Source organism: Pipra filicauda, unplaced genomic scaffold, assembly GCF_003945595.2.
Source record: "Pipra filicauda isolate LSUMZ 115617 unplaced genomic scaffold, ASM394559v2 scaffold55_size4083901_pilon, whole genome shotgun sequence".
Lineage (NCBI taxonomy): Eukaryota > Metazoa > Chordata > Aves > Passeriformes > Pipridae > Pipra > Pipra filicauda.
This window is the reverse complement of record NW_024104709.1, coordinates 1,443,260-1,461,024: the sequence shown is the minus strand read 5'-3', so window position 1 is coordinate 1,461,024 and position 17,765 is coordinate 1,443,260. Positions and strand designations below refer to the sequence as shown.

The 17,765-nt window shown below is 39.2% G+C and overlaps 1 protein-coding gene across 1 annotated transcript in view; it reads right to left on the bottom strand.

Annotated features, from left to right (window-relative positions):
• Positions 1-2,035: 2,035 nt before the first annotated feature.
• AIG1 (androgen induced 1) overlaps positions 2,036-17,765 on the bottom strand; it is a 123,294-nt gene continuing 107,564 nt past the window's right edge. The window contains exons 4-6 of the mRNA XM_027751490.2: positions 15,396-15,511; positions 5,733-5,896; positions 2,036-2,682 (exon numbers count right to left, since the gene is read on the bottom strand). Of these exons, the coding sequence (XP_027607291.1) occupies positions 2,645-2,682; positions 5,733-5,896; positions 15,396-15,511 (318 nt within the window). The 3' untranslated portion in view covers positions 2,036-2,644. The remainder of the gene's footprint in view (positions 2,683-5,732; positions 5,897-15,395; positions 15,512-17,765) is intronic.

Here is a 17,765-nt window from a genome sequence, read left to right as displayed (position 1 = left end):
GGATTTAATGTTTTAAAATGTTTTTGACTTTAAGCTTAAAGCTCACAGGAGGTAGAGAACTTTCTGAGATTTTAGAAGACTTGGAATACTATACATTTCCTTAAACCAAATGAAACCCACCACATTTTGTGTTGCATATATTGCCTTTGGCTAATATCAGGGGCTTAACTGAGCTTGGTAGTCTATTTTTTGAGGTGCTGAGTACTCACAAATTCACAGATACGAGGGATAACAACTTCAAGTGTCCCTATGCTGTACCTCTGAAAGGGTACCTTCACTTAGACACCTACCTATGGATTCATCTAGGCAATTCCGATCTCTGACACTTCTGTTCTCTTTATATTCTTATGACATTTCCAATATTGCATAAAATGACATGGTATTAGAAAAAAAATCTATCTTGAAAAGGTGCAAAACTTGCCGAGAAAGAGGAATCTTTCCATAAATGCCAGTTTTTGAGGGCTCAGACATTCAGTATTCAGTGGTAAAATATATACAGCAGACATGATCAGAGCGTGCTCTAGAAGAATGCGTACAGCTGTGTGGCATTTTGGCACTTCTGATTTTTATTTAACACATTCTTTCCACTAGAATGAATTCTTGAATTCTGTGAAGGAAACAATTTCCCTGAAATAAAATTTGAAAAATAAAAATATCCCAGATTAACAGCAGAATATACGTTATGCAAATTCTTCATATGACAAAAAAGTCAACAGGGTTTGTGCCTTGGGCTTCACACCCTAAGCTACAGTTACTGCTGCTGGAAAGTACAGCCAGATCCCCTAGCACATTCATTGTCCACCACTACCTTCATGTGCTACCATAGCTTTCAGAGGCAGTGACTTTAAACAGTTCCTAGCTCACTAAACATGACTGAATCCACGCCTTCTTTCCTTCCTGAGTTTTAAAAGCCTGTTGCAAATAACAGACATCTTACCGCCTCCAACCAATTATCTGTGGACCGAGCAATCATGCTGCAGCATTACTGTGCATATGTAATGCACAGCTCAGGAATAGCAGAACATAATATCCCTGATGCAAGACCACATGGCTACAGCAAATTTGCTCCCAAATTCTGCTGCTTTTATGTGTCCTGTCGTCTCCCTCTGTAGGACCACCAGAGAAGCTCCTTTTTTATCTGGCCCCTTATTTCCATGAACTTTCTAGTAACTTGCTTAGCTTTGAAATCTTTGCAACTTTGATCAACAAGTTAAAAATTATTGAGAGAACAGACAGACGGACAAAGACAATATCATCACAATAATATCAAAAAGTCTTACTTTTGAAGGAAACAAACCAAAAAGCATACTGTTGAACTTATGCTGTTTCCTATGGTAGTTTGTAAATAAATACAAGTACATTTAAAAAATACTGTGGAGGCAGGTAATGAGTTGCATGAGATCCATCTTCCCCAGAGCTACTGCAGAGCAGAAACATCACTGAATCAGATTAAAACTCTGCAAAAATCCTGTTACTAAATATAATACATTAACATTATCCATATTTGAAGTGCTCTACATGTGTTAAAATAAATATATCTAAATACACTAATGAACAAATATGCAATAGGAATACTGATATTTGGATCTTAAAGCTACTTTTTTAACAAATAACATCTTGCTGAAAATTATTCTTTCACTTTATTTTAGTTCTATTTCAATTTTTTTGTGCCTTCTAGAGTTCCTTCTTGATTGTCTAGTAATTAAGCAGAATCATGTAAAATTTAAACAATCACTAGTATTTTGCAACTGAATTCCTAAATCAAACAGGCATATGTTTTTCTTTAAACATTTGCTTACCTGCCTTCCTGAAGTAAGGCTTAAATGCTCTCTCTGGTACAACACTAGCAGCTCAGCCCATCTATTGAGAACTTACAACTTGAAAATGCAGAATCACATGCTGTACTATGATAATAAGAAAAATCCTTATGTAGAATTGATATAATCTCCAGCTGACACTGGAAAACATGAAAATATATCATTCAAATGCCATCAATCCATCTAGAATTTCAAGAATCAGCATGAAGAAACAGAAATGCAAGGATAATTTGTTCTTTATTTAGGCCTATTTAAGAAGATATTCTAACACCGCAAATAAGATTTTACTAGACTGATAAAATTATTAACATCACAAATTTAAGGCAGCTGTTACATAGTGTTACATTGATATTTCAGTCAAACCGAACTGTTCTTTAGATACATTCATGCAATTAGCTTGTATGCTGTACTTTGAAATATAATAGAATTGCTTTGTTTCCCTGCATTAGACCTATCTGGTTAAGATTTTCTCAAACAATACAGAGAACGTACTCGTTCTTCTTGGCAGAAGTGATCTAATGACTTAATGATTTAATGACTTATTTGATTCAAGAAATGCACATTGAGAATGCCATGGAGATAAATATACATCTTATATGTGTATGTCACATGCAAGCATAGAGAAATAGGAATGAAGGCTGAAATGATATTATTATTTTTAGCTAAAATCATTTTCCCTCCATATAAAATCCAAAAATATCCTTGCACTGAGCAGAGGGCCCATTAAACTTCCTCCTTTCCAAAGATTCCTCTCCATGGCGACCTCTGCCGGGGATGAGAAATCTTCCATGGAGCCCTAAACAATCCTCTATGTTGCCTCTTGTTGTTCACTCCAATTTCGGCTTTTCTTTTCCTTCTTCGATACCTGAAAACATACGGAGAACAGCTTTTAAAAATCTCTCAATGAATGAAGGGTTTACTTTGAGAGGTTCTTTTAATGCATTAGTCTTTCTTTTCCCTTTCTTGACGTTGTTTCTCCTGTTCTTGCTCATATGCTCTTGCATGTGTTACTTCACCTGCTGTGAACAAAAAGACCATCTGCACACCTGATGGCAGTGGTTGTCCAGTAATAAACTGCACAGTCCTCCCTCCCTTCCTCCCTCCCTGCCTCCCATTCTCAAATCAATCAGCCTAACCCCCTGCCGCAGGCTCAGCTTTTGACGGCTGCAGGGGTCTGGGAACAGTTAATTCCCTCACCTCCTCCGCTTACCTACAAGCAAATTAAAGTAGATGCTACTATAGCTGAAGCTAAGCAGCAAACTTAGTTTAAAGGAAAGTTTTAATAGCTGTGTTTCAGAATTCGGTAATTTTAACCCCCCTTCCATTTCAACATTGTTTTTTTAAATATTTGCAAGTTTATCTCCTTTTTTTGAGAGTTCAAGAGAACAATTACTGCTGAGAGGGTGCCTCTCTGTTCTCGTAATGGCCGTGACTTTCAGTAATATCAGGAGAGCTGAGCTGAGTCTAGGGCTCCTTAAAGAACTTAGCCTAGCTGCAGGACTTGTCTCTTTGCTATGCTGAGCAAAGTCCAGGCTGGGCAGAAGATTGTGTTTTTTCTGGCAATGAAAGCATTCAGCTATTTCATATGCCTGTTCCTGGACAATGAATTACTATTGGTATCTGACAAAAGTATTGTTCTTCTGACTAAGCCCTCTCTGCCAGACATCTCAAATACAAATATTTCTTTTGGAGGTTTTCAGGCCTGCTGCATGCTGGAAAAGAAAGACTTCTAAGGACTGAAAGCAAAAGAGAAGCAACGTTTGAGAATGCTGAGAGGAAAATCCAGTCACAAGTAAGATCACCTGCTAGTGCAAAATACGCACAGGTGGTAAGTACAAAAAAAAAATCACTTTAAAAACATAGATAATTAATTCCAATACAGGAAACAATAAGACCCATCTGCAGTTAGAAAGCACAACAGCAGAGCTGCCTTGCTGAAAGAAACAGCGCGGAAACAAATGGGTCTGCGTGTTTCCAGCAGCCCAAATATAATGGCCCTGGGTGTTGCTGGCAAACTAATGTAATGGGAGAGCCACAGTTGAAGGTTTAACAACCAAAACAAGAGGCAGGGCCAAAAGATTACAGTGGCTTTACAAGGCTGCTCCAGAGCCAATCTTGAGTCTTCTGCTTTCTGCTGGAAGGAACTTTCCCAACAGTTTTAAAAGCTGTTTTATTTGCTTTTTTGAAAACGCCTCTTTTCTTTCTTCTGAAGCACTCTACTGCAGATGCATCAAATACTTTGGCAGGAACGCAGATACCCTCAAAACTGTGGACAGACACTGGCTTGTACAAAGGGCAAATTTTTCCTTCCCTACCATGTTTGTGGTTTAACTTGGAAAAACTAACTGCAAATCATTTTGTCAGTAGTGAGGTTTTATTTAATGCATCTCCAGAGGAAAATAAAAAAAAACTCCAAACCCAAACCAACCCCTTCTCACCCCAGAAATCTTCTCATAGCAGACTGTTTTGATTTGCAGGCTTACTGCTCAAAAGCCTCTTTTAAATGTACAGTTTTCAAATAATATTTTCCCAAGTGTCACACAGTGACAGACTGGCATCATTTTACATCTGCTGTTAGTGGTGTGCCTGCCACACACCTCAGGTTAGGTTCGTGCAAAGTGTTTCAAGCACAGCAAAACAGCAGGTGACTCATGACATTTTCCATTTTGCAAGCATTTGAGCCTCAGAGGACTCTGGATCAACACTCTTTATCCCAAGGATGGAATGAGGGAGAGGACAATAAGGCCACGGTGAACCTTGAAAGAGTCTGGAGGAACGACCCAATTGATGTTAGCTCCTCTAGGGTGGTGGGCCACAAGAACGAGGGATTTTGCATACTTTGGAATAGTGCAGGAGATTTTCCAACATCTACTTATTCATGGACTTGCTAAAAACATGTGATTCTTTACCACATTATTATTCTTCATACAGGACTTAGGTCAAGTGAAATAATTCCTTGCAGCTGCCTTTTTTAGAAATATCTTTCCCAAATTAACTCACAGAAGTTAGATAAATGTGAATGTGACATCAAACTGTGGACTGAATACCAGTCTTGAAGACTGTAACCATTAGGATAGCTGGTTCTAAAGCAAATAGAAAAAGACACTTTACACCTGGGCGCTAATACGAACAAATGGCAAGTAAAACTGCTTTGAGCCTCTGCCATTAGATTCTACCTTGTACTGAAGGAGTTGCTAAATGAGATTTGTATGTGTAATCAACTCCCATGTGAATTTATTTCACTCTAGTTGTGATTTGTCAGAGCAGTGATTATGAATGCTGTTTGCTTATTTCAGGCAATTTGATAAATGAGAAACATCTTTCCTAGATTAAGGGAACCTACTTTTAATCTTGTGTTTGTCTTTTTTTCCCTTTTTCTTTCCTCTGCAATGGGTGGCCTAGGCAGGATGATGGAGAGTCTGCACAGTTAAGTTTACCCTGTACTAAGGTGATCTTTCATTCCTATTATTTTACTGACAAGAACATGTTCATTTTCTCTGGGTAAATTTATAAGCAGAAAACACCTTCTACCTGAAAATACCAAAAAAGTATATTTTTATTTCTAAGTCTAAGCTTGCCATTAACAGCATTCACACAGAATGATACTTTATTCTAGTTGCATTTAATGGGTTCATCGGCTAGTAAGTGGGTGGTAAGCCTCCCAGGTAATTGCCAAGAGCTCTTAAATTAGTTGTAAGTTATAAAAAAAGAATACATATTCATTGCTCATTAGGCTTTTCAGCAGCCATTCTCTTAATCCGGCTGCTTTTAAGGGCAAGCCACTAAGATGTTTCACTGGAACTTCTGTCATTCTCCTTTGTTTTAGTCAGCTTAAAACCTTCTAGACTTTCAGAGAAACATCCTCAAGTCCTGACCATGTACTTTATGAGATACTATTCCTAAAACAATACTCACATTTTTGTGTATCCCAGATGTAGTTGTTCAGGACCTCTCCCACCAAGTAGAATATATTAATAATTATGGTTACAGCTGCAAAAAAGATTATTTTGACACCTGGGCTGAGATGCTCAAGAAGCGGGTACACCCACACTCCTGTAACATGGTGAATCCAGCACACCCTGAAACAAAACAAAAGTAACAAGCACAGACTGTTACAGCCCTGTTTTTCAAAAGTAGCTTGCCCTACAAGCTTAGCTACTGTAACCCAAATAGCAATTATTTGAAAGGCCTGCAAGTTGCAACTGAACTGGAGCATCTGGATGACATCCACCCAGAACAGATGATGAAACTATGACTGATTTCCCACATCCTTACTGCTTTGCTTTAAATCTATTATGAGCAGTTGGCCAGTTTTTATTTCCGATGTAGGCAGGTATTTCCTTGCTGCATTTATATTTGCGAGGAAACCCCTGTTTTGAGCCAAAGCCGGAAACTGCAGCAGCCTCTGTTCCAGGCAGGTTCTTTATCCTAAGAACATTCAGGGTTCTACAAGCTCTCCTACACAGATCAACACTCCCTACTTTCAGCAGCAACCTATTTTCATTTCACACACATTTATATGTTTCTGATGCTTCTCCTCACTACACATGGCAAATGCATCAGTTTTTGGGTTTGCCAGAAATATGTGGTTCAGCTTCTCTTTGAGAGAATAATTTCTTTAGCAAATGTCTTTTGGATTGCTCCTCTTTCAGTTACCTGGTACCATTTGGAATCTAATAATTTTTCTCTAGGTAGGATAAACATTATTTTTAAAAAACCAAACCAAAACCCACCTCAAAAGTGGTGCCCAGCTCCAGAATCAATTACTCCACAGTAAAGAAAAAGTATTGATGGGGGTTTGCAGGTGACACAGATTTTTAGCATTCAGCTACAGAGAAGATTGTTGGTACACTAATCCAATAGACACTGTCAGCTTTACTGCAGTGCAGCCTGAAGCAGCACTTCAGGTATGTGGTTTTGCTGTGTGTGACTGTAGTGAACACCTGTACCCTCTGATGTAGTAGCTTTTGTGTTGAGATCTGACATGGTGAGTGATGAAGTCAGAGGGAGCAGAGCGAGTCCATATGTTCCAGTAGGTGGAAGTTAAGAAAAGCAAATACTGGCAAACAACTGAGCAAACATCACAGAAGCTAACTGGGTAAAGTGCTCAGTGGAGACAGGCTGGGGCTCTGCTGGGCTCTCTTCAAGAATGTAAATCTCTTCCTTTCTGACCTGGAAATTTGAGAGAGAAGCTCGCAGTGAAGCACAGCTGGAGCACCTGCAATCCCCATTACAGAAGGGGATTTCCATGTCCATATGATTTGCTTCACTTGCTGGTATTTCTATTTGTTTAAGAAAGATTTTTGATCACTAGATCAGCAGTCGTAGGCTCCTAAAGGGCAGAGATACAGAAGTCCACTCAAAACTGAAATAAAATTCTGTCACAGAGAGAGTACGGAATCCCTTTTAAAGGATTCTCCATCACCCTTGAAATGTACATGCTTGTCATAGCTTCCCTCCTCCTTGGAAAAGCTTTTATTACAGTCAAATCCTTAACAGCTAGACACTTCACACAGGAAATTACACGTGTCAGTAAATTAATCTGCATGATCTAAATGCAGATGAAAACCCCTTTCTCCAAATCAGTTCACATATGGAAAATTATCTCCGTACTTTACAGTTATTTTCCCCAATATTCTTCTGTGACAGAATTAACCCGAAAAGATTAAGGTTATCTACGAAAAAATAAAGTGTTCCTGTGTAACTCATGGTAACAGGGGACACCATGTTCCATGATCAAAGAAAAAGATGAGACAGCTGGGTAGAGGGCAATGAGCTGTCCCCTAATACGAGGCTGGCTTAGCGGGGAAATGTCTATTATCACCTAACAGTTTTCAGTTTCATTTGCTTTTGTTTTATGATCATTCTGTGAAAAACAAGCTCCAAAGACAAAGACTGAAAAAGAGCCGGTCTTGTTTTTCACTTATTTTCTCTGGTGTGATGAAACTGCCCAGTGCTATAAAGCACCTTTACAGAGAGACTTTTCAAAGGACCTTCTAAATTGCAGCTATATAGCCAACTTCACAAAACAACAGAAGTGGCATTTACTAGAACGCATTTATGCTCGAAAGAGGAAATCTTCTCTAAATCCAACCAATGAGTCACTGATGAGCTCCTGAATGTCAGCAATCTTTGGTTAGTTCAGAGTTTTTGAGTACAGCTCATGCACTCTGCTCCCTGCTGCCCAGCACAGGAGCCCCTTCCCTGCGTGGTGACAATGCTCCTGAGTACAGTGTTGCTATTGTATGCCTGTCCCTGGTGCAGTCACACTGTAGGAACTCCTGCTTTGAGTACAAGAGGTACCAAGCATCACTTTGGAGACAATAGTCACAAAACCACCTGATCAGCCACCTGATCTTTCCTAAAATGAACTGCAACATGCCGCTCCCTACATTGGGATGGAGTAATATTATCTTCTCTCCACTGAGCAGTGCCACACTGACTACTCCTGCATTGTCTATACTACAAATGGGAGCAGTAAAGGGACGACTGCTGCCATGGAAACCTCACCTGATGGCCTTTCTTAGTTCCTGCTAGAATACAAGCCATCTCAAGGCTGCACAATAAAGGGCTGATCAACCATTTGCCTAAAGCTTCCACACAAGATTGCTGATTACTAATGCTGATGGATGCCTTCAATGTTGCAGTTCTAGTAGTCATTATTCCTGTCCAACCTCATTATTAGTTAAACACAGGGAAGCATGCATTAAGATTTACTTAGGAGTGCAAATCTAGATCCATTTGAAGACCTTGTTATTGAACACATATAAAAAATGGACTGTTTAGATAAAAATAAACTGAGGAGCAAAAGTTTAAGCAAAAACTGGACTAGCTACTTTTGAGAAGATAAAATTAACTTGAACCTCCCTGTGATTTGGTACTGAAGCAGCCCATGTAGACATAACCATGTGTTTCCAAATATGAACATGTTACAGGTCATCGAGCTCATTCAGACATTTGTTAGAAACAGTAAAAGGAGAAGGAATGGAAATATTCACACATTGTATTCAAATTAAAATGCCTGTTAAAAAAAGTGGTGATTTTCAGAAATTTCCAACCAGTTGGTGTAGAAATCAGAAAAAGCTATTTGAAAATGCACAATATTGCTTCTTTTTAACAAATCTGTCAAAAAATCTGACTTTGTAGCTGGTTTTCACTTACTATACAGTGAGATGTTGTATATCTCTCCTATCAAAGCAATCAGGAGAAAATTAAAACTATGCTCTGGCTATAGCTCTTTTGTTAATGAAGAAAACTACTCTACCTGTCACTTTAAGTAATGCAGCTGTTACAACAGCATGTGTAAAACCTTAGTCCTGGTAGAATCAAGTTCACCATGTGGATATAAAGGCAGATAACCATGACACCCCATAGATTTTGCAATAGGACACATGTTGCAGAAAATGGTTGCCCCTTCATAATGGTTGCTCTCAGGCATCACAGCTCGTCAGCATTTTGTGGTCTGGACTATAAGAGAGTCTCCAACCATTTCCTGCCCAATTTGAGTCCTTCATCATAGTCTGCAGCCATCAACAATCAGTACTATGTGTTCTGGAAACAAGGACTGTCAGGTAAGGGGCTGTGTAACTTTTCAAGAGCAATTGATGAGAGGACACAGAATAATAATGCATGACATAAAATGTCTGAAGCGCTGCCAATTCTCTTCCTCGCAACAGAAGAATCCTCTCAATAGAACTCATGACAAGAAATTCAAATATGATAATGGAAATATCTCTCTGAATGATACCTGGAATGCTCTGGAATAATACCTCTGGAATGCTCTAGCCTGTCTTTCAGTGAGACATCACTGAAATAAAGACAGTCAAAACAGTTTTGAAGTATACAAGTCTGGAAGTCTACTTAGTCCACTCCTTTTCTCTAGGCCACATCATGCAACTCTAGCAAGTCTCAGAAGTCTGGAAACTGTACAAGCAATAAGAACACGTACAGTTATGCCTAGAGTTCAAAGTGTATGAAGTATATAAACCACCAAGACTAAAGGATCCAAGCATCTACTTTTTGACATAAGTTTTGGAAGAAAACTTCCCTTGCAGGCTGGTTGTTTCATAATGGCCTGCTAAAATCTCCTGAAGCATCTGACATTAGCTATAGTTGGAGCCTGGATACATGACTACTGTGATTTACTATGGCAGTTCCTTTCTGGTTACTTCTTGCAGCAGCAAATCCTTTTCCAGATTTTCAGTGCTCTTCATATTTCCAGTGACTGGCACAAAGGAAGGCTGAATCTTTGGACACAGACAAATCCTAGACCAGTTCTCATTGTGGCTACTCTTTAGCAAACAACAGAATATGGGCATTTTCTACACCTTTATTCCATGATCTTTTCTAGCAAAATTCTTTTCCTTCTCCACAAAAAGTGAGAACTTTACCCGGAGCTATTAAACTGCGGAATGCCTTCCAAAGGAGTTGATGGGCTTACAGCAGCTGAGTCACTCAAAACTTGAACAAACAAATAATTTGTGGTTACAGAGTAGGACCAATCCTGCGCTTTCAAGGACCAGAGCACAATGACCCACACCAAATTTGTTCTGCTTCTGGTTTCTAATACTGATTGATGTGAGGCACATTTTCATAAACCCCCACAAAAACACAGGGTAGCTTGTTCTGCATTTAATCAGAATTCTTAAGATCTCAGCCACATTAAGATTCTGGGCTTCTTATAACAATGGCCAGCCAGGCCTAAATCACCTACGCCAGGAATGTACATAGCTTAGAAATCTTAAAGACTAAAAAATAAGTTCAATATAGAGTCATCATTTAGGAAATAACAACAATCATCCCCTCTTCTTCCATTTTCTTAACACCAAATTCTTCACCATTGATCTGAGTGGTGCTGAACAATACATGGTCATACAACTGTGCTACTGCTTTGGAGTGGCTTATGCAGTCAGAAGAAGACAAGCCCTGAAAAACTGCAGTTCAAATAATGTCACATGAGAAACATACTTGGTATGACATGGTGCTGGCATCCTCTGGGAAGAACAAAGCTTAGCAGAAATTTGTGTTTATGTACAGGTAGCTAGAATGACAGAAACTTAGCAGATTCACTGCAAAATGTTGTCATCTCTGGAAGTCATCTATTTTGATAAATAATTTTTCATTTTAAATATAGTAATGGTTGCTATGCCTTCTTGAGGTATATTTTAAGGAGCTGCACAAATGAGAACATATTACCCATGCATGTCATCTGTGACTGTACTGTTGCTTTGACTGAAACATTTGAGGATGTGGAGGTGAAGCGGAGCCAGAAAGTAACAGTCCATAACGGCTATATCAGACCTAACAGGTCCATACAGCCTTTTCTCACGGAAGAAAGCATTTCTGTACTCCCACCCTCCTTCTGGGTCAGCTACGGAGGACACTTATCTTCTCCTGGCCTATTTCTGTTGCTTCTGTTTCTTCCTACTCTTTCCTGTTCTGGGCAGCTCTGGCTCCAACTCTTTTCTCCTCCTCTGCATTGTCTCATCTATCACCCACCTCTACATCAGCCTTCCACTCTCATTTCAAAGTCTGTCTCTCTCTCCCTCTCCCAGCATTCCCCACTTACTTGCATGATCTCAACTTTGAAGCCGCTGACCTGTGAGCTGCACATTTCCTTACTCATTTCTTGTTTAACCCATAATTCTAGTTCATTGCTTTTACTTGGCCCCAGGACTTTTTATTGTTTTTTTCTCTAATCATTGATTCTCTAATCTCTATTGAACTTCTGTTCTCAGTGCTCACTTCCAAAAGCATGCATGACCATCTCTCTACATGCAGACCTTAGCAAAGCCATGTTGTGTCTCTCCTACACCATCAGCACCAGCAACCTCAAAAACCCTCTGGTTTCTCAATCATGCTCTTCTTTTATCGATTTGACTGTCAATTCTCACCAGCTTCACTCTCTAACTCTCCACCCCTCTCTTCTGAATGTCAAGGTTTGTCCTAGTAGTCTGTGCCAACATCTGCTCTTTCTGATCTTCCTCTCCCTTCTATGGAGAATTGCTAGTGGAAATCCTACAGCAAGGCTAACAGAATCAATCTCAAATTCACTCCAAATCCTCAGCATACATTCCTTTCTTAAATTCGTTCAAGAAGAACTCAGCAAATTACCTCATCTAAATCTTCTCCCTCAGCAAATCTACAGAACCCTCTTGAAGCCACTTCAAGAGAAACTTTATATTCAGATGAAAGTTTAAAATATCTTTAAATAGATTTATCAAAGAATGAAAGAATTAATCAAGTCCAAGCTTGGCACATGTGGAGGCAGATCCTAGTGGATTTGAGTTAGCAACAAGAGAGCAGAACAAGTCTTTTGCTCCCAAACATATAGCTCAGCACAACTAGAGTGGCAGAGTCAGGATCTTAGGGTCTGTTCTTTTGACATCCTAAAGTGCTCAAAAGCAGAGGGAAAAACATCTTAAATAAACGTATTTGTCTCAGTTTATTTTAGGGACATATTAGGCTCTGATATTAGTTACCATGAGGTCATTCTTGTTACAAGGAGCAACACATTTCTGGCTCTTTTCTGTTCCTTGACAATCACTCCATACATCCATTGGCAGTATTTTCTGGTAGTATTGGCAAGCGCTTCGGTTTTCTTAGCACTGTCTAGATTTAACAATTCAATACAAGCTGTGACTTTCAAGCCATGCTAAATAAAGCCAATAGGCCTTTCCTATCTTGTCCCATGGCCTTGATCCTGAAAGTCCATGTATGGTCTGCAACAGGCAATGCATGTCTGTGAATGCATGGCCTGAGCACAGCTCCTTAAGAGCATGGGAGAGCTCCCTCTCACAGAGAGTGCATGAGCTAAGTGTGCCTACTCAAATACTCTCTGACTGCAAAAAATTAGAAAGAAAAACAGGAAAAGGTTTTACTCTTCAAGAAAGGATGTTTCTCGGATAACAAGTCTCTGAATCATGCTCAGGAGATGCTAAGTTATTTAGCTATGTTCTTCCAGTTTTGGTGTTTCTATTCAGAATTGTTTGCCTGTTTTCTCGTTTACCAAATATATATAAAAAAGTTTGCTATTCCACCGCCTTTTTCATATGAGAAAGATTCAGTCACATATGAAATAACAAGCTCTGCTCTACTTGGAGTTGAAAAAAATGCATTCACAGAATCAATCCAAAACAATATCCTGCTGTATGTTCCTTTACAGGACAAAATGCAACACGATACATAAAACGTAGCATGGTAAGAAGGTTTCAGCTGAGGTGGGAAGAGAGTTCAAAACTCAAGAGCAAAACACAGAGGATATCTGATTAGCAACTGTCTTTTGCTGAGAGCTGCAGTGAAAACACTTCTGCTGAGGGAAAAAATGACATAGGGAAAAAGACAAATTCTCAAGTGGCAGATCCCTAACTTCTAGTTAAAACAACATAAACCGAGAATTAAGCCCCAGCAGAGGACCCATGGACAACCATAGGTACAAAGGAAGGAAGTTCTACCAGGCTGTATGTAACTATGTCATTTGCAGGTGTAGTCTTATTGTAATACCCTTGTGCTAACCTTGAGGGTTCTGCCAACAGGGGAGGCAAATCTGAATTAAGCAATTCCAAGCCCTCTGAGCGATTAAGGTCTCTACTTCAATCTGGTCACTTGGCAGCAGAAAGACAGTGAACCACAGCTGTGAAAGGTAGGCACACCCTGAGTGAGAGTGATAAAAACCCCCTTACTCTTCATACTTTCTGGTAGATTTTTCCGACCTGTGAATGTGATATAACATATCCATATAATCAAGCCAAGGTTTGGTTTGCAGATAGAAGATAGAGTCTTCTGCACCTGCAGGCTGAATTCATACAGAACTTGTAAATGATGGCACAGTGTAACTTGTGTCTGGCTCCGCTCTCCCCCAAATACCTCCTTTCTGAACAGTTGAAGGAGAAATGGGATGTAAGTGAAGAATTTAGTAGGATAACCTTTAGGCTGAATAAGCAATTGTCTCAGGCCATTTATAGAGAAATCACAACTTGGAAAAAGATGAATTACTTGAAAGTAGCCCTACCTATTTTTAAAATAATACTTGTGTAAGCAAAACTAATAAACAGCAAAAGCAAAGGATCATAGACTGTGATTGGGTATCTGCGTAGTAGTTTATTTCTGAACGCAGAATCATCTTCTCCTGCTTTACTAGTCCTACAATTTCCTTTTACCTTGTACTTGTAGCTGCAGGATGCAGATGCACTGTAGTAGGCAGAATCAAGCTATATGAGTACCACACTGATACTGTAACAGATTCTTAAAAGATTTTAAGACGCCTCTGGTTTTATTTCACTTGTAGAAATGGATTGTTTCAATTTTATATTCTTATTAAATACTATTTCATGTGTCTATTTAGATGATTTTGAGAAAACAGGAGTTGCCATAGGAGGTCAGATCACAGGTACAGTAACTCTGCCAACCTGTCTCCAGGCACCATCAGAGGAAGGTCGAGAAATATCACAGCTAAACATTACTGTATATCGGTTAAAAACGTAATAACTTTTTCCTGCAGGAATAATAATGTGCCTTTTTGCATGAGGCTGCCCTTATCTTCCAATTACAAATATTATTCTTTTTTAAGAAGGGTATGTACGTTTGTAAAAGCAAATGGCAGAATGTGACTGTTGTCCTGAGACACAACATCCCACTTCAGCTGGATTATTAGCATTTTATGATCACTCAGTGTGCATGGATGTCTATGAATAATGATCTCTCCCTCTCTCTGGACTGAAGGGACAAAGTGCATAGTTGAAGCAATATGATAGTACTGCCTTGAGCCCATGTTCCTCTCACATTAGTTTTTTCTCACTTGATTGGTGGAAATTTTGGAAAATATCTTCTTAGCTGAGAGGGCTGTTATGAGGTGAGAAGAAAGAACATGAGAAGTAAATGGGGGCCATGAATATTTGCAGAAAGGATAAAGGATGGATCATATCAAAGGAGCAATGTAAATAAAACAAAGGTTTAGTGAAAAATAAAACGCTAGGATCACCAAAGTATATTAACTCTGTCATGCAAGACAGATGCTTGATTAGAAAGTGCCAAAAGACTTAATTTAATGTTGTATAAGAAAGATAATTTCTGTTTTAGTTTAATTTTTCACAAATATTTTCTTTTCTTAAAACAAATTTTAGAGTGTTTGGATTACTGACTTATTCTGTAATCAATTTTACAGAAAGAATTTATGAACTAGTAAAGAAAAAAGAGTGTTCTATCTTTTCTGTTGATGCTTAAATACTGATGCAGGAAATCATTTGCCTATTCTCAATTTTATGTGATAGAACAAAAACCCTAAGCAATAAAACTAAGGTCCAAAAAAAACATTTAGCCTGAAAAAAGGTTGAAAAATGTACCCTTGGAAAGACCACTGCTTACATGGGATTGTTCAACAAATTCCTGTTGTGTGAGGTTTGGCATATACTTTCTAAAAATATAAGCATCTGGGGAAACCAGACAAAGCCCAGGTCTTGGACCAAACGAGGCATGCAGCGTGAATCTGTTAGTGATTATATCCATAATGAAATATGTGCCCAAATTTAGCAGTACAAAACCCCCAATACAATGTGAAAACACAGCATGTACAGCCCTTACCATAAAATATAGCCAACAGCGAAGGTGCACACTGCAGCCAGTCCACAGCTCCTGCTGGGATACTGATGATGTGTTGTTCTCATCTCGATTAATACAAAGGGCAAAACTGTTGTGTGCTGGAAAAAAACCAAAACATTGGGGGAAAACAGGTGATACAAATGGTTCTCACTGTATTTCCATTTCAATTCTATAATAAGAAACTTAATCACAGAAGTCTGAAGACAATTCTTTATGGTTAGAAGGACAAGGTAAAATGACTCTATAAAGCTGATCAATAACCCAAACAATATCATCTCTAAAATGTCCAATTGTTCGAGAGAGCAGAGGAAAACTGAGTAAGCAGAATGTGCTTTTCCTTTTGTCCAGGAATCCAAGACAGACAGTGAGTGAAAAAGGGATGCGGTACAAGGGGACATGGGTCCCAATCCCACTCTGGTCTTACAGTTATCTGTGATCTTTGCCATGTCACTTCAGTTATTTTGACCACTGAAGTTAGGAGACAATGCATCTGATTTCCAGATACTAAATACAAACAATGCCAAATGAATGAATATAAATGGAGGTGTTTAATGCTTCTGAGAATTAGGTTTAAGTGCATCTCAATCTGGGGACTTGAAAACAGGTGATGTATTTTCAAGTGATAGCCTCAGGACCTCTGTTCCTCCATCTGCAAGACAGGACCAATTATCTTCAGAAAGGTGTTGTGAATTTTAATTTGGTACTTGTTGTGCAAAATAATTTAGATTCCCAAATGAAACATATGAAAGCCAAAACCATAAAAACCATTTTCAGCCGCTTGTCTTTATTTAGCTGTGAAACTCCTTATTTTGTCATTTTCCCATACACATTTCCTACACTGCCCCTTCTGAGAAGGCCTGTTCATCCAATTAATGTCAGCAGCATGAAAAACTGCAGCCAGCCTGCCCCCAACACTCCATGTCTACATTTCAGAGTGCTGGCAGGCATGAAAATATACATAAGTGAAGAACAAATGTGCCAAGAAATAAGCCCCCTCATTCTTGAATATACAGCTCACGTAGGACCAGCATTGTTGGTGATTCCAGAAACATAGCCTGCCTTGCCACCATGGGGCCAAGTTATTGCTGGTGTCTTAAGGGAATTACTTCTGTTGAGAGCTTGGCTCTGGGGCTTGGTATGACTGTGACTGTGAACTGTCCTGCTCAGACCACAGAAAGGTCTGCAGGTATAAGGATTGCAAGGGTAGACTAGGTCCTAAACCAGGTTCAATCCTTCCCTCAGTACTTGATCACCAACTGAAAAAGAAAGTTATGTCATACACTGGCCACATTCTGCCATCAGATGCACACATGTAGTTCTGTGGGAAGCTGGAGGGGCAGATTGGTAAATCTGTAATAATTACAATGTAAACCCACACTAACTTTCACCAATGTGAAGACAGGACAGGCACGGAGTAGAAATACCCTTGCATGGATAACAGGTTCAAATGAGAGGAAACAGAATGGAGTCTGAGCCTTTAACAACTGCAGAGAACAATAGTTTGAATGGGAAATTATAAGATAATGGAAATGTTCTCGCTGAGAGATACAAAATAATTTGAATTGGATAACTGCTCTGATTTTTGAGGCATTAGTAATTAATGAGTAGCATTTGGAGAATGTCAGGTGGATAATACAGCAGTTAGGGGAGCTTTCAATTTCATCTTTTAACAACTTGTTCCACCCCCATCCCTATAAACAGCATGAATCAGCATCAAGGGAACGCAAAGATGTTTTATATGTGGTCTGCTATAAAGGTGGCCACTATTAGATGAGAGGTCTATAAACTGGGGAGGACCTTCAGAGTCTGTTAACAGGGACTAACAGCAAAGCAAGCTCTGGAGATTCACCTGTCTTGCATCTGTATGGAAAAGGTCCCCAGGCAGAGATCAGTACCTCACTCTGCAGAGCCCCAAAGCAGGGTAGATGGAGGCCGTGCAGATGCCTCCTGCCCTGCATCCATAACTTCTTCAAGGAAAAAGCCAAAGGGCAACAAAGACTATTATCTCCAAATCTCACCCTTGATAATCCTTGTGTGATCCAGTCACTTAGTTTTAATTCTTCACTATATGGATGATGGTTACAGACCTCGTGAACTCCATTTCTCAACAGAAATGTTTACCACTTTAGATACTGCTTGCTGATGAGTTCTTCATTGATGATAACAACTCAACAGCTTGCCAATTAAAAAGTAGTTAAAATAATTTTAGCAATCAACCCTCAATCTAGAATAGTCTTCTCCTTTCTCTCTTCCCAGTTTCTGTGGTTGTATAATAAAATAGGTTATTATTTTCCTAAATTCTGACTTCTGTTCTTTTCTAGAGGTAAGGGATGGAGGAAAAGAGGATAATGA